The sequence below is a fragment of the Callospermophilus lateralis genome, chromosome 9 (assembly GCF_048772815.1).
Source record: "Callospermophilus lateralis isolate mCalLat2 chromosome 9, mCalLat2.hap1, whole genome shotgun sequence".
Lineage (NCBI taxonomy): Eukaryota > Metazoa > Chordata > Mammalia > Rodentia > Sciuridae > Callospermophilus > Callospermophilus lateralis.
This window is the reverse complement of record NC_135313.1, coordinates 9,417,583-9,440,842: the sequence shown is the minus strand read 5'-3', so window position 1 is coordinate 9,440,842 and position 23,260 is coordinate 9,417,583. Positions and strand designations below refer to the sequence as shown.

The following is a 23,260-nucleotide window of genomic DNA, read 5'->3' as shown; positions in this document are numbered from 1 at the left end:
CCCCGCGAGGCAGCCTGAGGAAGGGGAGTGAGAAGAGAGCAGGGTGCACACAGGAGGGATGAGAGAACTCGGGGCAGGAGAAGCAGCCTGTGTGTAGGATCCCCCAGGCAGGGAAACTGGGCTCCTGGCTCCTCTGGAGACGGGCAGCGGCCTCCCAGGGAGCAGAGGGCAGAGTGACAGAAGGCGGGAGGCGGGCGGGGGCTGGGCCTGTGGTGTGTGTAAGGCAGGGAACAAGATCTGACCTGCACCTCAGAAAGACAACTCCAGTTACCTGCTGGAGAATGAGGGGACCAGGAGAACCCGTGTGGAGAAACCGCAGTCGTCCTGCCTGGGATGAGGGCGTGGCAGTCAGGGCCATCTAAAAGGTCAAGCAGAGACACCTGGTAACAAACAGGACGTGAGAGTGAGAAAGAGGAGAGGCCCAGGGCCAGGCTGAGGCGCAGACGCTGAGATCTCTTCCCAAGGGGTGGAGGAACTAGCCCTCGCTGGGCCTCTCCATGGGCCCCTCCATGGGCCCATTTGGTTCTAAGCAGCAGAATTTCATTAGGAGGAGGCAGCTGGGGTGTGGGAACACTGTCTACAAGAACTGGACCTTAGGTGAACAAAAGGGAGCACGTTTCTCCCAGGAAAACAGCAGCAAGCAGGAGAGTCCCTTGATTCACTTAATGGGACCCAGTGCTGAGGAGGTTGATTGGCTGTGGTTGAAAAAGAAAGGTGATGTGTGAGAAGGCGGAGGATGCCAGGGGTGGGAGGGAGGGCAGACACAAGGAAGAGCAGGAAGAGAAAGGAGCCTGGGAGGGGAGGAGGAGGGAGAAGGAGGAGGCAGAGACCCGGAGAAGAAGACAGACAGAAAAAATAAGGACAGAACCCCCACCCCCTACCCACCCCACAAAAAAGAAGAGAAATTGGTCCAGAACATGGTGGGATGACATCAGGCAGGGAGCAGAGTCCCTCCAGAAGTGTCCAGATCCCCTAAGAAGCCATATCACCACCTGGCGCAATGACCTTGAGACTGCCCTGGGAGGACATGGAAACGGCCGCTTGTCTGGAGTTGTGGAGTTCCAGAGATGACGGAACACTGTGGAATTTTGCTTTCCAATTCAGTTTGTATTAAAAGCAAGTGGCTTGACACCATTTTCCCTTCTTTAGCACTTTTTGTGACTCAGAATTGAGGGCGTTTATGGGTGGGAGCTCTGGGCCACCCAGATATGTAGCTGTGGCTCAGTACCCGTGAGTGACATCTTCCATCAAGGGTACTCACGGGCCCCAGAGGGAACGAAGTGCTGTTACAAAAGGAGGAGAGGAGGCTCCTGTCCTGCCCTCAGGAGAACATGTGTATAGCACTGTCATGGAAGGTGACAACAGGAAAGCACCCAGCAGGATGTCTGGCACATAATAAGCATGTGATAAGTACACTGCATAGTCTCATGGCCTGCGGTTCCAACCCGACCTGAACAGGCAATCTGGGTGCCATCCCCTGAAGTAAGTGCCCATCACATACAACTAAGGTATTGAGCCTGATGCTGGGATGCCATCCCCCAAGCCACTGCGTCTCTGGGCAGCAGAGACCACTCATAAGGCGACACAAAGGGTTCTGGCTCTGCACGGCCGCTGTGCCTGGCCAACTAGCCCAGATTTCACTGGCCCGTAGCTGAAAAACCTGGATTTTTCTAATACAAAGCCTTCTGGTTGTCTTTGGCTTTTCAAAAACCTCCTCTTTTCCCTTCCCATAGCCTCTTCCCCTGAGACTAACCTCTCAGGGCTGGATGCGGTTTCCTACTTAACAGTAAAAATTTGACTCACTGCTCAATTTTGGATTCCAAACTCTATATTTTCTCCTCAACAACAGTTTATCCTCTTCTCATTTTCTGAGCACACAGATTGGTGGATATAGAAGATATTTGATCAAATTGAGTTCATTTGCAAAGAAAATTAAATCATAGAGTGGAATAACCTTTGAATTCATAAATGCAAAAGATTTCTTTTCTGCTAAGTACAAATATACATAAAAAGGCCTGGGAAAATATTTTCCAAAATTGACAGTGGTTTGATTAAGGGATTATTTTATAGATTTAAATAGGCACATTCATATTTTATGATTTCTACAATGGAAATACATCATTTGTATAATACAAAGGGATAACACCATCCGTGCTTTATGGATATTTTCATTGTAGTATTGCAACTCCAAAGCGTGTCATCCATAATGAGGAAAATGATAACCATGTTCTATGTCTAACACCTGACTGGACAGTAAAAGAACAGGTAACATCAGAAAAAGCTTGACTTTATTATGGAATTTCTTTAGGGAATAAGGAAAAAGGCAATGCTTATTGTCTCTAAAAGGAAAAGATCAATCTTATTAAGGAAGACGTTTTAAGCCACAAGGAACAGCCATCATACTAAGATAGACTTCTAATAAAGAAAATGCATCTTAAAAGAAGAGTTACACCTTTTAATACAGAAAAATCATTGGAGATGTTAAAAAACCAGAAACTTCTCAAAATTTATCAAAAGTATAAATCATAACTAATTCATTTAAAAAAATTATTAAAGATATGGTAGAAAAGCAAACCCTGACTATTCTGCTCTCCACACTTACAAATAGCATCCTTCTTCAAAAATAATTAAAACCTAACAGAAGAGTGTATCGTAGATGATGCAGGTGAAGTGAACGCCACAGCAGACCTGCATTAACAGAAGCACCTGTGTGTCTCCATCAGGCTCTTGAAAACCTAAACTTGACCATCAGCTTGGGAATTTTCTGACCATCTTGATCTCATCATTTTAATTGTAGTATTTCAACTGAAAGTTTTCTAAGTGTCTTCAGAACTAGGTTAAAAACACATCACGTGGGAAAAAACACCCATCTCCTCCTCATACTTTAGCCTTCTTAAGTCATTTTTTTCCATGTTGCTTTTGGCCACTAGAGGGTAGATTCTACCTATGATCTGTGCCAGCTGAAAGAAAGGGGAAAATGTCTCTCAAGAATTTAGGAACGGAATACAACATAAAAATGTCTTCTATAAAATGAGACACATGGCATGAGGAGATGCAAGTCAATCCACCAAGTTTTATCTAAAGAAGAAACACTATTGCCTTTAAGAACAAAACTCAACAAACATTCCTTTGCAGTCACAAACAAATTCACTAACATGTCCTCTACATCTGAGGTATTGACAGTCAAAGTGATTCATTATAAAGTGATCTATTTCTCTTGTGGGCTCTTAAAATTATTTTTAAATTCAAATGCTCATAACACCATGATTAAAGCACCCAGATTGAAGCAAAGAATGATTGATGACAGGTGCTTGATTTGAAACATCACTGTGCTGCGGTAGTTTACAGTTGAGGTTAAGCAGGATGACAAGAGACTTAGAAAAGAGAAGGCAGCTCTAAACCCTCACATTCCAGAGGTTTCTCACTGTGGCTGTAGCTGGGGGCCTGCTGGACCCAGTGTGGCATCACAATGTTGGGGCAGGGGCTCAAAATCAAAGATTAAGGTTCTAGTGCAGTGCCTTGGAGAGAAATGAAACCTAGATGACTCTTTACATGCAAATATGCACATTAGCAAACAGAAATTTTAAGGGTTAAAATACAAGAATGTTTTTGCAATGTTTGATTCCTTTTAATGTGTCTCACAATGGGTTAAATTTTATTTTCATTTGCCATTTATTCGGGTATTAATAGACAGGTTGAACAGTCCTATTCCTAAGATATAAAACCTGAAATGATCTAATATCTGAAACATTTTGAGAACCAACATGGAAAACACATGCAAATGTCCACACGTGACCTTATGTGAAGGGCTGCAGAGGAAGCACACTAAATTATCAAAAATGCTATATAAAATTACCTTCAGTCTGTGTGTATATGAAACATAAGTGAATTCGTGTTTAGACTCGGGTCTCAATCCTAAGATACCTCATTATGATTCTGCAAATATTCCCCAAATCTCAGAAACCCAAAATGTTTTGTCCCAAGCATTTAGGATAAGGGACGCTCAACCTGTACACTCCCTTGGGATGTCTGCATTCACTGAACTGTATCAGTGGTTCTCCCAGAGTGGTCCTCAAACCAGCCCGCATCCACTTCACCTGGGACTTTAGGACGGACATTCTCAAGTCCCGCTCAAGACCTACTGAGTCAGAAACTCTGCAAGTGTAGCCCAGAATTCCAGGAATCATACACACCTAAGAGGATGTGGAGAAATGAGTCCTGATTCAGATTAGTGAGCACAATTCTTTTTTCCCACCCAGCGTCCTTCACCAATAGGAATATGTTTTCGCCAAAAGGAATCTTTATCAGAAAGTGACAATCAGAGGTGATCATGTTCACAAACTAGAAAGGGAAACATAATCTGTCAAAGCTGTGCTGTGAGACCTCATAAATGTATAGTTTTTATGGGAGAGAAAAGTTTGTGTGATAGGAAGTTTTTGTGTGACCGAGAGCAAAACATTGTGACTGTGAAAAATCTCAAAATGTAAATAAACTGGAGCCGCAATTGGATGATCTGATTTATCCTGAATCCATTCTAAATGACTCTCTTCAATTAAAGATGAAAAGGAAAGCATCCTTCACTTAAGAAGTCATAAAATAGAGGAAAATCAAAACTATGTCTTTACTTGGTAATTTACAACATTAAGAGAATATGAGCATTGATAATCTAAAGTGGGAAGTGAAACTTCTTTGAAATACAGCCAAGGACCAAGTGCAATCTATGCAGAACAAGGAATAAGAAAAAGACGTTGTCCCTGGGAATCCCTTCTCCTTCCCTTATGAGTAGACAAGCTCAGCGGAACCTCTTCTTTTCAAGAAAGCAGATTATGTAATGGTCTTGTTTTCAATTCCCTTTCTTTCATTTTTTTTTCTTACATAGAGAACATATAATCATTCACACACACATACACACACAAAGTATATATGTCACACAGAAGTATGTATGTATTTCACACAGACACAAAACATTCATATATATCACACACACAAAGTATTCTCTATGTAAGAAAAACACATATGTGACACACACATACACATTCCACATTCTTTATATTGTTACATTTAAGGTTGTCGTAGGTTGTAAAAGAAAAAAAAAAAAAACAGAAATTCTTTGCAACTTCTGCCATCAGGAAATAGAGTCGGTTGTGAGGTACAGTGGTGCACACCTGTCACCCAACTACCTGAATCAAACACTCAAGGCCAGCCCAGACAACCCAATGAGACCCTCTCTCAAAATATAATTTTAAAAGGGCTGGGGTGTGGATGAATGGGAGAGTGCTCCTGGGTTCAATCCCCCGTGCCAGAGGGAGGGAGGGAGGGGGAAAGAAGGGGAGAGAGACATAGAATCCATGTGACTTAGGTCAATGGAACATTAGCAAACAACAGAAGACTAAGCTTTGAAGAGCAGGTTGCTGGTCCTCTGTTGCTGCGTGGGAACCAGCTGTGAGGTGAAGCAGCTGAGCCTGGTCTGCTGGCAGGTGAGAGACATGTGGCCGCCCTGTCCCATCACTCCAGCTAAGTGCCAGCACCGTGACGAGGAGACCTGACACCAGACGGAGCGGAGACGAGACGTCCTCGCCAAGCCCTGCACAAACTATCAGCCAACAGAACTGTAAACTTGGTTGTTATAAGCCACCAAGTTTTGAGGTGGCTTGTTATGCAGCATTAAATAACTGATACAAAGGTTTGATTGCTAAGGACAATGCCTAGCTTAAAAGAATAAAACCATATAAATCAACTTTTAGGTAGCAGAGAACTGGAAGGAAAGGTATTTTAGGGAGTATTTGATAAAGGAGAGTTTTCTCAAAATCATGGCACCAGGCACTACATAATTCATGGTCCAGATCTTCTTTCAGGTGGGCTTATCCAACTTAAAGTAATAGCTAAATAATGAGTGAGACCTGGGACCTCCACTCTGTGATAGTTTTTGCCATTAAAAACATCAGGTAGAGGAAGTTGAAACACAATCCTGGCAATCATCATTATGTCATTGAGACATGTTGATGTCTTCGGTCCAAGTTGGGCATGGTGGCATACGACTATAATCCCAGCAACTTGGAAGACCTGGGCAGGAGGATTACAAGTTCAAGGCCACCTTAGCAACTTAGATTACCTTTGGTAATCTAGGGAGACTCTGTCACAAAAAAAATAAAATAAAGAAAAGACTGGGAATGTAGCTCAGTGGTAAAGCACCCCTGGGTTCAATCTCTAGTAACTAGTGCGACAAAAACAAATGAACAAAAGAAAATAGAAGACTTCAGTCCAACCAGCTAAGGATCTCTGTAGGCCACCCCTATGAAGCCAAATAAGGTTCTAAATAGAGAATCATGGCGTTGCGTAAGGAAGCCCTTGAGTAAGATGAAGAGGGCCCACTGTTCAGAAAAATCAGTATCTCATCGGAGTTGACAAAAACTAGGATTGACACAAGAGAAAGTCCTGTATCAGTCTGCTTTGGCAAACCTGAGAACTCTGGATCTTCATTAAAACTGAAGCAATCATGTAAAATCATTCAGTGAAGACAACAACTTTTAAAGTGTGCTCTCCAACTGCAAATTGATGGGCACGACCAATGGAAAAATTGTGAGACACTGTCCCCAGGTTTTTAGACAAATTCAAATCACTGAGGAATTTAAAAGCATACCAAAGGCAAGAATCCCAGGAAAAAAAATAGGACTTGCAGCCAAAGATATCCTGGTTGTTTAATTGGAGTTAGGACGCCGTCTTCCATCAGTCACAACGTATCTCAGACATCACCTCTGAGGGCACGTGGTTACAGGTTTCCAATCCCCAAGTTCTGAGGCCCAGTGGATACCTCATTCTTGACACTGCGCCAGCCTCCTGGGAAGGTGTGCTACTGACAGTGCGTGACATCAGACTACCTCAAGGCAGAGAACTAAAAACACAAAAGTCAAAGATGAAGAGGAAAGAACATTTCAAACTATGATATTTCCAGGGCCAGGTGAAGAGAAACAAGAGCAAAGGAGTCCCTGGTATAAAGCAATCAGTGCAGGAGGCTTTTAGGAATTCTGGGGCAAGAAAAATTGCTAGTAGCCACTGGGGACCCCCAGAAGTGAGAAGTGCCAATCAAGAGAACCTACCCAACCTGCAGGGCAGCTCATCTGTCATGGCTATGTCTGCCTTTCTCCTTTGAGTCACAGGAAGAGCAGTTTCTTTAATTAAGTGCATCCAGGTCAAATGAAATCATAAGCTTCCAGTACAGGTAGCCCTCAGCAACAATTTCAAAGCAGCAGATTGCTGGATCTTCAGGGTAAGGCAAAGGCAGAAGGGGTCTACCTGCTCTCAAGCCGTTCCATTCCCTCCGACATGACTTGAACTCCTCTGTGCTGGGAACTGAGAAGCTTCTATTGGTGAAAAGTCATTCACCAAGTGACAATCAAGGCCACCTCTGCAGCTGGCATCCCATGCTCAGGAGCACTACTGAGACAGGCAAGTCTGGAAGTTTGTTCTCCTGATTGGTCCAACCACAAGCGAGAGGACAGGGTCACACCTGACATGGGAGGCCACAACTAGGCTTCCAAAAGTCCAGCCTATTGGTCAAGAGCAGGGGCTTGAATGTCAGGCAAACCTAGGTTAAAACTGGTCCTCCATCACCTCCACCTCCTGCTGTTTGAACTCTCAATGCTCCACTTTCCCTATCCTTAAGTGGAAGGAAAGGAGTACTGAGAGTGGTTTCTGTTGCCTATATTGGGACAGATTGAACCCAGGTCCTCACACAGGCGAGGCCAGTGCTCTACCACTGAGCCATGCCTCAAGCCCTAAGGAACAAGTGAGAGAAAAGATGTTCAGCATTTGGCAGAGTCTAGATGTAGTAGGTTCTCAGGGATGGGAGCTACCAGAAGCAGAGCCGCCTGGATCAGGTCACTCCCCGGGTCAACAGAGTGGAATCAATGTGGGTGATGATCTCAACTTAATGTGTGAATTTGAGCTGGCTATTAAGACAACTAGCACTTAGTAAATGTGATTAACATCTTCATTTTTCAGTCCCTTGGAGAGTGATGGTCACAGTTTGACCCCGTTTCCTATCTGCTCAAAGGCAACAGAGGCTCTGGATCCTGACTGCCTGGGTGGGATCCAGGCTCCACCCTTAACCAGCTCCTTGTCATGGCAGAGAATGGCCATGACCCCAGGTCCCACTTGGTGAGGACTCTGGTCCCTCAGGAAACCAGTCTAGTTGAGACTTGCCTCTCACCTGCCCCTTAATTATCTCTGACTAGAGTCGCAAAGAGCTGTGATGGCAGCAAGCAATCTCCCCATCCCTTACAAAGCTACATGTGTGCAGATCACTTAAGAATGCCCACGATGGCCATGGAACTTGATCCCACGGCTAACCCAGCGCTAACCTAGAACCTCATAAGAAGATATTCAGAGCACAGATTTAATACTTTCCTCAATGGTCTTTCCCAGGAAAAGAAATACCTGATATCTGCACTGCCCCCTGTGTCATCTGCTTGGATGTTTATGTTTATCCCCATTTTACAGAAGAGGAAAGTAGCCCACAGAGGCCAACTCACAGCTGCTTACAGGAACAGCTGGGGCTCTGAGGATGCTCTTCTCACCTGAGAATCCAGGCCCCGCCCATCACACCAGGGAGGAGGCACAGCATGCAGGGTTGCAGTTCTAAATCCCAGGTTCTCACTCTCCAGCCGTCAGAAACAGCAGTGATGGCTTAATAATAACTTCCAACCACAAAGCAAGATAGGAGTTAATGGCTTAGTTACAAAAGAGTTTAGACAAGTCTCCATCTGGCCTCCAGGGCCACAGGCTTGATGAGAATTTCCTGAAATCACATGTTGGCAGATAGAGCCGTCCTGGACAAGCACTGGTTAGCAACGTCACCTGTCACCAGCTGCCATTTCCAACTCCCATTCCAGGTGAGATGATGTGAGCTGACTTCTGCTGTCCTCACAGGCAATGCTAACTCCTATTTTTGGCAGGTAGAACTCACACCTTTTCAACATTAGTCCAGCCAAGAGTGAGTTGTGAACGATTTGAATTTTGAGGGGAAGCTGGGGAGCGGTGAGGGCAGAATCCCTTTTAAGTAAAGGCCAGTTCATTAACACTTTCATACACATGGATCAGCCATTCCAACAAGGTCAGAAAGCGGCCTTGGAGGAGGTTGTTAACACAGGGAATCTCATAGAAATCCCATATGCTCCTCCAGGTGATCTCCCTTGCTCCTTACCAGTGTCCGTGGATGAGTCCCTCAGGCTGTTAGCCTAAGGAAGTCGTCAAAGACCACAAATACTAATAACTGGGGTTTTGAAGCACCCACAGGGCGAGTGTGGACCCTACGTTTTCCTCTAGCATAGATCCTGGTCTAATTACTAGATCTTTGATCCATTTTGAGCTGATCTCTGTCCAGGGTGAAATATAGTGACCTATTTTCATTTTCTGCATATGAATATCCAGTTTTCCCAGCACCACTTGTTAGAATGGCTGTCCTTTCTCAGGTATACGTTCTCAGCTACTTTGCCAAGGATCAGATGACTGTGTCTGGGTGGGCTCTCTCACCTTCTTCTCTCTGAACAGCTGCCATGACTTTCTGCAGCACCCAGACCACAGGAAGTCCATTCTTATTTCCCCGGTTTCACCTCATCCCCAAATCCTAGCCCAACTATATGCTGCAGCATCGGCCCCACTTGGCCTGCTGTACCCAAGAGAATAAAAAGAGTCTTTTTTATTATTATAAAAAGGAACCTTTTGCATATTTTCCAGTTTCTCCGAGTTACCCAAGAAAAAGTCTTAGGGGCCCACTGACTCCATTCTCACCTTTGTTTCCTACTCACAACGAAACTCTTAGGATCCTTCCTCACATAAGTGTCTGAACCATCCTTTCAATCCCACTGCACAAGTTCAAGTCTTCACCTCTACTTGCCAAAAGTTCCTGTCTTCTAGACTCTTCTTGACTGTGCTGTATACCAAAAACCACGAGAATGATCTAAAACACATAACTCTTCACACATACCCTCTAAAAAAATTTCTCCAAGTGTTCACTGTCCAAACTCCTTAGCATCTACATTGCTCCTCAATCTGCCCTAACGAGCATTTCAGACTCACTACTCATTACAGTATCTAATGCATCTTATCCTGCAGCCAACTGGATCTCAATGTCTGATTTATTAGAAACTCCATTCTAACTGATGTCGATGTGGAAATTCGATCAATTGCCTACCTCAGTAATTAGAGCATTGTAATCAATTAAGTTTTGTCTATGCTCTCCAACAAAATGCTACCATAGACACGCTTGGAGTTGATCAAGTTGAATGACCCAATGAGGAACCACGGAATAGCTCAGTAAGAAAATGTTAGATAGGATTTATTATAGAATTTGAACTACATTTGGGCGATTTAGGGAGGATTCGTGCCAAAGTGGATGCTGTCCAAATGCAGGAGCAATTCTATGTTTGGGGGTATCTGGCCAGACAAGGCTGGTGACATAGCTGGTAATGAAACAGCAACCGATTCACTGGATACAAAAAAAAAAAAAGGAGAAATGTTTAGAGTGTATGGGTTACATGGTGATCTTTGTCTTAGACAAAATTATGAAGTGGTCTTGTTTTGTCTCACTTTGTCAGGGCCTCTGAGTGATTATGTCCAATATTGGTGATCCAGGAGGTTGTCTATGTCCTTATGTTCCACAGGAGATACTCTGAACCAGCTGAGGTCATCAAGCCAACCCCCACCACCTTCAAAGTTAGCCTGTAAGTGTCAAACAAGCTCCCAATGTTAGTGGCTGCTCTTCTCTTTCTCAGTTCTTACAGTCATCATGATATCCACATAGAGATGGGAACTTTTTCTGAGGTAGAGTACAGATTATAAAAACTAAAGCAAACCTCCCTGGAAATTGATATATCTAGGTAAACAGGACTTCCTGGGGGGATCCAGATGGTGAGGGAAGGCATCATATTTTGGAGGATAAAACAAGGAAGGGTATGAAGCAGGACTAGGACCTGGGGGAAAGAGATGGTATGTTCTACACAATCCACTGTCAAGATGATATGCAGATCAGGAGCCCGTATTTGTCTTCATCTTAGTGAGCCAGATCAAGGTGAGTAACGGATGAAAGTTGTCCACTATACTTTCCAAGGAATCTAAATACATCTAGGCACTCATCAGAGAGCTGTGTCTTCAGAGCTCTGTAGGTATGCTAGTTTCTATATTGTTACTCAATTGCTACTAAAATCCTGATCATTGAGTCTTTAATTCTGTTTCCAGAAAATACTATCAGAGTGCTGATATTGCTAAGTCTGCACATAAGAGGAGGAAGCAACACCAGCTGTGTCCTAGGGGCCTTCCAGACCAGAAGCACTGCCCACAGGTAAGGCAAATCTCACAAACAGAAAAAAATAGCATCTGAAATTCCCGTACCATCCTTTAGAAAAGAAACCACTTCATTTGGAAGAAACCTAAACATCCTTTATTTTACAGTATATTGTGTATCTGGACAATGTAATTTAATATCAACCCCTTGGTCAAGGAGAATTGGCAAGGATGGTGATCAGCAACTGCCCTAGGTCTAGTCCAGGAATCCAGCTGCGGTTGAATTGACGGGCATCAAAGACATTATTCACGAAAATAAAAGTTGATATATTCTTATGCTTTGTACCTTAAATAACTTAAGAATTTAATGCCTCCATTCTTAGGTATACTAAACACTTTATATAGTGTGGTTAAGCTACAACCTGTAAAGCTCAGGTGGATTAGTCAGGGACCAGGTCCAGTGAGCTCAGGCAAACCATGTCCCTTCCTACAAAGTCTACTTCCTGCAATGGTCATCTGTAGTGCTTATCCTCCAAATGATCATCTCCAGATGCTATGGAGGACACATGAAACTCCATAGTGCCCATGCGCAGGGACAATGGCCTGCCCCTGGAGAATTCTCCACCTAATGTTTGCAGCAGCTCTAGGTTTCATTTTCTCCAGTCTTCAGATTTCAATTTGCAATTTTTTTTTTTTTTTTTTTTAGAGAATGGCCTATCACTTAACACTGTCACTGAAAGATAATATTTCAATGATTTCTCAGTGCTGACATTTTATTATTTAATATTAAACCCCATCAGAAATGCCTGGTCTGATAAGCTAAAAATGAGGCTTGAAATAAAGCACCTGACGAATTTGATTTGCAATCATCAAAATGGCATTTTTTTTTCAGATGGGAACTAATTATCAACATGACATGATTTCAATCTGCTGCCATTTATGAAATGGGATCCGTTTGCTCTCGATTAAGATGATCAGGCTCCTGCTCTGCAGCTCGATGCCCAATTTCACCCATTCTCATGAAATTCTTCTATTATGCAAACTAGTAGTAAAGCAATTACATGCTCCAAAAGATTAAGACGAGAAATTTCACATTCACAGACTTGTAATGTTCACCTCTTAAAATGTAAATTCTTGCCAGATGCTAAAATGCCTTTTTTTATTTCATACAAAGTCACCTAACGATCTGAGGAAGCATCCTCTCTGAAAGCAATTCTGTCTCCCAAGTTTGATGAGTGAGCCCTGACAGAACCCCAAGGCTGCCTGACACATGAGAATCTCAGGGAATGGATACCTGTCTCTCCAGGCTTTTCAGGGCTGCTTAGGGATATTGCTGGGCCACAGGCAATTTCCAAGTTAAATGCTCCAAATGGACATGGATAACGTTTTAGCAGAGAACAGAGGGAGGGGAAAGTGGAACTTAAATAGGAGCTCTTTTGCCATTCTGGCTTGAAGAACGCTGCTGGAATCTCGATGCATAGAAAGAAAGAAGAATGAAGAGCTTTTTCTACTCCGTGCCAGGGAAGGCGCTACGTGACTCTCATTTAATGCTCTCAAATACAACCCCCTCTTCTTTCCAACTGAGGAGGAAGCTGAGGTCCAGAGATGCCCTGCAAATTTGCTATGGTCATAGTCAGTAAGTGGGGATCACACAGGCAGGATCTCTTCCCTCTCAGGTACTTCTCCCAGGTGAAAAGAGGAACACTCAGCAATGTTGTGTTTGTTTTTTCATTTAGGGCCAGGGACACCCCTCACAGAAGCTGAAAAACTCTACTAGGTATTATTAAGGAGCACCATTTATCTTAACTGCACTCAATTTAAGGTTTTAAAAATAAAGCAACTAGACATATAGACTTTGGCTAAGGAAGGACGTCAGAGGAGAAGAGGAGGAGAAACTGAAGTTGTTTCTCAGCCTTGTCATATTTGGTTCTTCTTTGTGGGACGTCATGGGGGGAGTCGGAACTCTCAGGGGACAGGTCATGAAGTTCCTGACAGGGGGATTTCACCTCCGATTGCTGCTGAGGGGAATCACCCCACGTGTTATGTCAACTTGAGTGCCCTGCAGGAGCAGCGAGCCCGTGAGTCAGGCCTTGATGAGGCGCCCTTCTCCCCAGCACAACTGCAGCTTGTTTAGTTTGCAAACACAGAACCGTCCCGGTGCTCTGCCTTCCTGTGGGGAAGGGCGCAGGCGGGGACTATCCCTGTCCTCAGCAGCAGCCCCACTGCACACATGATGAACACTGGGCCCTCAGGGGACCTGTTCCCCTCTCCGCCAACTCAGACAGGAGAAGTTGGTGTGAATCTGGAAAAATACCCTTGTGTCGTAAGCAGAACAGAAGAAACTTCTTCCCTCTGAGGTTTAGGAGAAACCCAAAAGGTACTAGATAGTGACCTTCCTGTGTCAGCTTGGCAGACGGTGGTACCCAGGTATCTGCTCTCATACAAATCCAGATGTTGCTATGAAGGCTTTTAAAGGTAACCTTAACATTTAAATCGGTAGACGTTGGGTAGAGCGGCTGACCCTCCACATGCAGGTGGGCCCCGTCCAATCACTGGAAGGCCTTACGAGCAAAGACAGGTTTCTCAAAGAGGAAGGAATTCAGCCCCAACACACAACGCAGAAAGCCTCCTGGGTTTCCAGCCTGCCAGCTTCCCCTACGGATGCTGGACTTGCCAGTCCCCACAATTGCATGAGCCAGTTACTTAAAATAAATCTCTCTCTCTCTCTCCCTCCTGTTTCTCTGGAGAATCCTAACACTGTTACCAAGCCGATTAAACAGCCCCTCCTCTGTAATTCAGACCAGAGAGGAAAGAGGAACTTGGCAAAATGTCAATTGCTTAGCAAATCAGAGAATTAGGAATCTATGGGGAAGAAAAAAGAAAAGCTTTTCAAAACCCTTCAAATGCTCAGCTGCATTTCCAACTACCTCCTTTAATTGACTCATGAGTGTGAGTGTGCCCTTGGGAGGTGCTGGGCCAGGCACTGGGGGCATACAATGAAGAGCCCCTGGGTTGGAATCTGGGCTCAGCTCCCCACTGGGTGTGTGAGCACAGGTGCATGACTGAACCTCCAAAACTCCGTGAAAATGTGACCCTGAAAGGACCAAAGATGTGACTCACCCAGCTCAGAATGCAAAAAGATCATCACTCGGGGGTGGTTTGGGACCATTTTTGTTGAGCCAAAAGCTGTTAAAAGAAAGCACACTTCCTCTACCCCTGAAGGAAGAGAGACACGTGCAAGGAAAATTAATACAATAACGTGTCACTGAAGGATTGGGATACATGCTGAAGAGTGGCGAGTCTGTCACTGTCTGGACATCAGAGTAGTTCCTTACACAAGCTAAAACAGCTAGGATCCAGGAGGATACAAAATCTGTCAGGATGCCATTGCATGTGCCCTCTGTTTACCGGAAGGTCATTTTCAGTGCAGGACTGTCTCATGGTGTAGAACTGCAAAAGTAATATTGTAGGGGATGGTTGGAGCCCGGAAGAAGAAATCTCAGCCCTAGAGGTTTCCCAGGTGAGGCATCCCAGGCACATGGCAGAGCTCAAATCAAACAAAACCAGCCATGCTGCCTGGTCAGGGGTGTGTGTGTGAAGACTTTTTGTCCAAGGAAGCATTCTAAAAAGCTAGCTCATACAAGGATGAAGACATGGGTAGAATGGAAATGAGAAAGAAGAAAGGACAATCCATGAATTCTTTTCAGACCACATCAGAAGATTGGAAAGACACAAATTGCAACTAGTAATCACTCTGATTTCTGAGTATCAAAACTTCCATGATTAAAAATTGGTATTACAAATGAAAAAGATATTCATAAAATAAAAGGTGAAGCTTCTGAATGTTTATACAGGAAGTCAGAGGGTAGCAGACTATGCACAGAGTAAGAATTTTAATAGATGGCACATTTCTGAAAGGATCACATTGCACTTTTCATGCACACACTAAAATAGGAAAACCTATTCTGTCCATTTAAGCACACAACAGTAAAAGGTAAACCATACACTAAAAGCTCTGGAATGGCCTATAGGCAATTATTAAAAATAATTGCCCTGTTATAAGATGAAGCCTTTTAATTTTCTCCATTGTGCGTTCGTGAATATTCTAAGTTTTCTGAAATGAATGTGAATTGGTCATGCAATAGTCATGAAAAGGAGAAAAGATATTTTTAAAGCCCTTCCTAATGCAGTCTACATTGTGCCATAATTGAGTAGAATTCACTTCTATTTACATCCAGAGGGACGACATTTACTCAGATGCAAAAGAAAAACGAACGGTCTTTTGAGATTGAGGAAAGAAGAGGTGTGTGGTCTATGGGCGGCACCAACCTGGGTCACAGAGACATTTGTAGCTGGTGCCCACACTGCGGCACGTGCCGTGGGCACATGGGCTGAGGGCACAGAAGTCAACGAGCTGGGCGCAGGTGGACCCCGTGAAGCCTGGGCTGCAGCTGCAGGTGAAGTGCACCCCGTCTGCATAGCAGGTGCCATTGTTCTGGCATGGTGAGGAGGCACAAGGGTCCACCTTTTCTTCACAAGCAGATCCGAAGTATCCTGCAAGAAAACGCAGAGGGGCCTTTAAGAAATGAAAACTTGTTTGCACATGATAACCAACAGAGTCCACAGATTTTCCCTTTTCTTCATTGTGAGTGGATTAGCTCATTAATCCCTTCGCTTTTCTTAGCTTTGCTAACTGTGTTAAAATACTAAGCTCCACAATTCTCTTTTTGTTGTATATAAAACATATGGCTGCTTTGATGCCCATATGTATGTGTGCATGTGTATATTTACATGCATGTGTGTATGTGTGCATGTATATTCTAGAATAATGCTAAAAATAAATTGATGGTGATTCTCTAAAGGAAGGCAGGATTTGGGTCAGTGTAAGGCTTTACTGTCTTGTTTATACACATTCTTCACTTTGCTTTAACAGATAAGACATGATCCTGAATTTCAAAAATTAAAACCATACAAAATAATAAGCACTAAAAAAATCTCCTATTCCTATCCCTTTGACCTTGATTTGGTTTCTTCAATACATACTTTTTTTTTTTTTTTTTACAAGTTGGCTATTGAAACCCACAAAAATGGTACCGCATGTCCATACAATTCAGAACAATTCAGGGAATAAAAAGTAACCAGCACCCACAGGTGCTGTGGCATCCAGGAACCTCAACAGCACAGAGTCAGGGGAAGGAGCCAGACACGAAAGGTGACAAAGTATATTCCCTTTACACAGCATGTCCAGAAGAAGGACCCTTAAATGCAGAAAGCAGATGGACAAATGCTGTGGCTGGTGTGGGACCAACGGCAATGGGCAGGGGTGATCTATTGGGACAGAAGGAGACATTGTAAACTGAAGGGTGGCGATGACTGCCCAACACTGAATTATACGCTTTGAGAGGATGAGTTTATGGTATGGAATTTACACACTTAACGTGAATGTAGTTTACAGTGTGTAAAAATTATGGGACGCTGTTACATTTTTAAATTTGGTAATTCTGTAGGGAATTTTTATTTTGTTTTCTCTGGGTATTTGTCTCATTAAACATGATGTATACATACATATGTGCATCTGTATTTCTATGGGCAGTGAACAATGCTTTGGATAAAACCTAGACTTCTTTTAATACTTTAAGAGTAATCTGAAAAATTAAATGAAGGTAATTTAAATCGTAGAAAGAAGAGTTAAATAAATTTGCTCACATATACTTGTATTAAGTTTATACTGATGCATCTGTGCTTAGATCTCCTTAGCAAAATTGACCATTTTTGTAGTTATTGTTAAGAACATAGTAAATATATAAAACAAACAAAAATAGCTTCCAGATTTTGCCGCAGTCTGGCTGGGCACAAAATCACGAGCCACTCACAGCTTTGTAGATTCAAACAGCAATTCTTTATTCCCGAACTCACACCGGCCCTCTACAAACACATTCTGGGGAAATCCACATTCTCTGCCAAGTTCCACGTTCTGGATCCCAAATACTCTCTGAATCCTGCAGAACTCAACGGGAACTCCAGGAGCGGGCACGCCTGAGGCAGCAGGATACGCCCTATTCCCAGCAGGGTATACCTTAAACCTGGAACCGCCCTAAACCCAAGGAGAGCCCTAAACCCTGATCCGCCCTAAACCCGGATCCACCCTGGTCCTTGAGCAAGGTCACCTTTCTCAAACATACATGCAATGTCACTGCAAATGTCCAAGGCAAGTCCATTTCCACGAGTCCTTCCTCTAAGCAACATGGGGAACGCTGGCAAGGAAATTGTCATACCTACTTGGCTAATGGCGCTCAGCAAGATTTAATTACCTGAAGCACTATTCATATTTGGCATATTCAACTTGATAGTACTCTACACAGAAATAGAAAAAAAATTTCAAATACAATGCTATTCAACCTTGGGTAGAGTTCATGACAGCCATTAAATTTTAGGAATAATACTTAAAATGTACCATACAATTGGTTTTAAAAATACTTGAATTCTCCATAGTGAGAATGAACAAGGAGTGAAATATAATTCTCTCCTTCCTGAGATGTATTCCATTTTATTCTCATTGAAAAGAAGACACCTGAATGCTTATCAACATACAACAGCACTGTATATTATCATCACTATGTGACATGCTATTTCCAAATCAGGACAATATTTCAAATCTCTTCATCTTAGAACAAAATAAAATTAGCTATTCTTTTCTGTGTCTAGAAAATATATCAGAGTCATTTAAAATATAGAAGTTTCCATTTTCTAATTGTGTATAACACTGAAGGTAATTAAACCTGTTTTTTTTCCCTTAATATTAAGAAATAAGTTTTGGGGAAAAAAATGATCAAGTTAACACAAAATTTATATTCAGTTGGATAAAAACTTAAGCTTTTATCTTATTATCTAAGAAAAAGTAAAGGGGGGAATTTCCACTTAAAGGGTATGAGAACTGACAAAACAACTCCAGGTTGCAGCAAGCAAAAGCAACATGTGAAAGTCAGTAGCATTTTTACATATGAATAACAAACTTGCTGAGAAAGAAAACATGAAAGCAATTCTCTTCACAACAGCTATAAACAATAAAGTACTTAGGAGTACATTTAACCCAGGACATGAAAGATCTAGATAATGGAAATCATAAAACGCTGATGAGGGAAATGGAAGATGACACAAAAATCTAGAAAGACCTCACGTGTTCTTAGATTAGAAGAATTAATATTGTTAAACCATCTGTACTACCCAAAGCAATTCACAGAGCCAATGTAATACCCATCAAAATACCATGACATTCTTTATAGAAGGAAAAAAAAATTCACATGGAACCATAGAAGACCTCAAATAGCTAAAGCAATCTTGAACCTGAAGAACAGGGCGGGAGGCAGTAGGAACACCTGACCTCCAGAAACCCAGAGTAACCAGAAGAGCACAGCACCACCTAGACCAGTGGATAGGAAGAGAAATCCCAGAAATACACCCCCATGCCAATGGTCCTCAACTAAGGTGCCAAAAACATACACTGGAGAAAGGACATCCTTTGGAATAAATGGAGCAAAGAACATTGGATATCCACATGCAGAAGGCTCAAAGTTGACCTTTGTCTGCTACTGTGTAAAAAAGTCACCTGAGTGGAACACAGACCTAGATTTAAGACCTGAAACTATGAAACTACTCAAAGAAACACTTTAAGACATCAGTATAGGCAATGGTATTTTGGATATGATCCCCCAAATCACAGGAAATTAAAGTAAAGATAAATAAATGGGATTATACCAAACTTTTAAAAAAGCTTCTGTAGAATGAAGGAAACAATCAACAGTGAAGAGACAACCTACAGGATGGGAGAAAATATTTGCCAACTATTTATCTAACACAGGATTAATATCCAGAACATATAAGAAACTCAAAAAGCTGAACAAGAAATAGGTAATCTTACGATCTGGTCAGTAATCTCAATTCTGGGCATACATCCAAAGGAAATGGAATCAGCAAGCCAAAGAGATACCTGCACTCCCCTGGTTACTGCAGCACAACTCACAATGGCTAGAATGCAGAACAACCTAGAGGCCCACCAGTGCATGAGTGGATGAAGATGATGTCCGTATTCACAGCCATGCTGGCCATACAGAGCGCAACCCTGACCTTTGTAGCAAGATGGACAGAACTAGAGGACATGAAGTGAAAGAAGTCAAACACAAAAAGACAGATAACACATATTCTCTCTCACATGTGGCAGCTAAAAAGGGTTGACCTGAGTGGAAAACAGTGACTTCTAGGAGTTGGGAAGGTAGGAGGGCAGACAAAGAGGGGTTGGTTAATGCCATCAAATCCCAGTGAGATAGAAGTTCTAAGGTCCCCCCCAAACAGTGACATAATTATAGTTAGGATTACCTATTATATATTTATGCAAATCTAAGAGAGATGAGCTCGAAGGAAACAATAAAATAATAAGGCAAGAGAAATTCTAATGACCTCAATTCCATCAATGCATGCTGTATACCTCATAGGTAAAAATATCAGAATGAGCCCTATTAAAATGTACAATGCATACACGTTAATCAGAAAATTATAACATGTATTATATATGTATATATGTAGCCACTTAAAATATATATAGTATATATGCACATATTATATATATGTGTGTGTGTGTGTGTATGTATATTGTGTGTGTGTGTGTGTGTGTGTGTGTGTATAAAATAAACCTTTGGGAGCCTATTGATTTCTTTATGAGAAATAATAAAATCCACACCCAAGGAGGCTGGGTCTAGTTTATCTGTAACAACCACTCAAAGTAAATAACAAAATTGTAAATTTTAATTTCCAAAAGCAGAAATCAAACTCGAGAGTGTATTTAAGTTATTTCTTCTCTGCAGTGGAGCTGAACTCATGGTCACAGATGGTGACAGGACACAGAAGGTGACAGGAATATTTCAGCTAAAAACACAGAGAGGAGACATGGTCATAGGTTCTGGGTCCTTAAAAATGCTCTGAGACTAAGGTGGCTAAACACCTGTGGAGGATCAAAGAGGATAAATTCAGAAACAAGAAGCTCATACCTGAGTTAGAAGCATAAAAATGAAAAAGTCCTTGGAACTACTGGAATCCAGTAGAAGAGCGGAATGTTAGTTAAATGTACTTTCCAGTGGAGCCCATTCTGATGTTTAAGCATTAGATTAGTGATGTCAAGAACTGCATTGTGCCCTCCAAAATTCATATTTTGAAGCCCTTGCTCCTAATACCTCAGAATTTGTAGACAAAGCCTTTAGAAAGTGATTAAGTGAAAATGAAGTTATTGTCAGGGTGGGCTCCAACCCAGTCTGATGGTGACTCCATAAACAGAGATTAGGACACACAGAGTCCCCAGAGGATCAGGTGCATAGAGGAGACACAAGTGAGAAAGAGCAAGAGGTTGGCCATCTGCAAGCCAAGAAGGGCCTCCAAAGAAACCAGCCCTGCGAACACCTTCGTCCTGAACTTCCAGCCTCAGAACTGTGAGGAATAAATTTCTGTGGCTGAAGCCATCTAGTCTGTGGTGTGTTGCTGTGGCCACAACCATGGCACACACAGACACAGGGAGCCAAGGCCTGGATTCCTGGGTATGAATTCTGTTTCTATCATCCACCAGGTGACTGTGACCATGGCAAGTTCCAACCTCCCATCTTCCACTGCCTCCCCTGGAAAACAGGGCTGAAACGACCATATCCCTAATTACAGGCCATGTGGAGACTGAATCACAGGAGGCTGAGACTGGAAGCATGAACCGTGAAGTCACTGTGGATTCTCAAATTTGGTGCATCAAAATTCCTAGAAGAGGGCTGGGGTTGTGGCTCAGCAGTAGAGCGTGTGCCTAGCATGTGTGAGGCCCTGGGTTTGATCCTCAGCACCACATAAAAATAAATAAAATAAAGGTATTATGTCCAACTGCAACTAAAAAATAAACATTTAATTTAAAAAAATTCCCAGATAGGCTTCTCATCCAATGTTGAATGGATGGATGGATGGATGGATGGATGAATGAATGAATGAATGAAAGGGTAATATAACAGCAGCAGCTAACATCTACTAGGGGCTGCTAGGTTCTAGGTGCTTCTAAGTCTTAGTGTGAATCTTGCCAGTTAACTTCACTGTAACAATAAGATTAGAAACTATTAGTAGCTGCAGAACAGATGGAAAAATAAAAAGTGAAGGAGACTGTTCAGGTCTCTGCAGCTAGTAGATGGCAGAGCTGGGTTGGGTCACCGAGCCCATGCCCTTATTACCGTGCCATGCTGCACAGAAATAAGCAAGGGACCAACCAGTGCAGATATTATTAGAATGTATGCATATCCTGGACTTTTGTTTGTGTCTTGGTGAAAGAGGAAATAGAAACTTTTTTAACAAGTCAAAATAGAGAAAGAAAGCAACTTTAGGATTCTATGGATACACCCAGCAATACATTTTAGCATAATCCACACAGTCTCTTCCAAGTAGAAAGGGAAATCGGTAAAAAGGAAACATAAAGGATCATGACTTTGGAGAAAACCAATATTTCAATAAGGCCAAAAAAAGCATAGGCACTGGGTGGAGGCCAAGTCACAAGTGGTTTTGTGTGTCACATTCGAGAGCTTGCATTTCATTCAGAGGCTCCTGGGCATCACCTATTTATGGTTTCTATATCCCTAATTACAGGCAATGTGGAGACTGAATCGCAGAGTTGAGACTGGAAGCAGGAACCCACTTGTTCACTATAGTGAGAGGCTCTGAGGACCAACTTGCAGCCATGAGGATGGAGGATGTGGAATGATGGATTGGTAAATGATTTTACAAGTAACACTGTCACTCAGGAACCCATGGGACTGCAGAGGAATGAAAGACCGACAGAGCCCAAGACACAATGTAATAGCAGTTAAAACTTCAAATGCCAGGGGCTAGGGTTATAGCAGGTGGTGTGAGGCACTAGATTTGATCCTTAGCACCACATAAAAATAAATAAATAAAATAAAGGTATTGTGTCTATCTACAACTAAAAAAAAATAACTTCAAATGCCAGAAGGAGTCAGATAAATAATGCTGATGAGGAAAACGGGCCACGTGTAGCACAATAGGGAGTGGCAGGGAGTGTGGCAAACTGAAGAAAGCATGCCCCTTCCTAAGAAGATGCCACCATTCCCCTGCAGCCAACTTGAAATGTGGGACCAGTTAACAGATCTTCTCAATTTAAAAAAGGAAAGTCTGAAATCCAGATTCTTGTGATAATGTTTCCTTTAGAGTACCAATCATTCAGTTCTCTAGCAAATAAAATATGTCCTAGGGCCTTGTGTATGTTACTTTGTATTGAAGAGCACAGGCTTTGGAGCCAGGAAGAACCTTGTTTAAATACCACCTCTGCCTACTAACCTGTGATACCCTCGGCTAGTATGTAATCACCTTGACCTTCCGCTTTTGCTGGCAGTGGAAAGGAGATATTAATACCTATGAATGACATTTCTTATAAGTATAAATGCAAAAATCTATGCAAAGCATAGTGACTCTCCAAGGGTGCATATCCAAAGAGAGGCAGCTATAAATACAATGTGATTCCCAGGCTTCCAAACCAGGGACAGTGCGGATGGTGCTATTACCAATTGCAGTGAACAATGCAGGAGAGGTTTTCAAGAGAGGGTTACGAGTTCAATGTTGTGCGTGCTGAGTTGGGGTGCTCCTGTGCAGTAGTGGGAACAAACGGAGAAACGCAGTGGTCAGGACAGAGATGTGACCAGAGGACATGCCCTGGGAGTCATAGGCATATGGGTGGGAACTGCATTCATAGGGATGGGGCAAGGGAACAGAGTGAGAAGAAAGTTCAAGGCTGGAACACTGGACACCTGAGACACTGAGGAGCTCAAGGATGAAAGGAAGAAGCAGCCGCTGAGTTGATTTTAAAAATGCAATTGCTTTGACTAGTAAACTTCCTTCCATCACCTACATAATTGTAATCCTCTTACAAATATGACATCCATTTGTAAATGACTCATAT

At 42.7% G+C, this 23,260-nt stretch overlaps 1 protein-coding gene across 1 annotated transcript in view; it reads right to left on the bottom strand.

The window, feature by feature from the left end:
• Dner (delta/notch like EGF repeat containing) overlaps window positions 1–23,260 on the bottom strand; it is a 291,292-nt gene that overhangs the window by 45,208 nt on the left and 222,824 nt on the right. Inside the window, exon 8 of the mRNA XM_076866521.2 lies at window positions 15,610–15,834. Coding sequence (XP_076722636.2) covers window positions 15,610–15,834 — 225 coding nt within the window. The remainder of the gene's footprint in view (window positions 1–15,609; window positions 15,835–23,260) is intronic.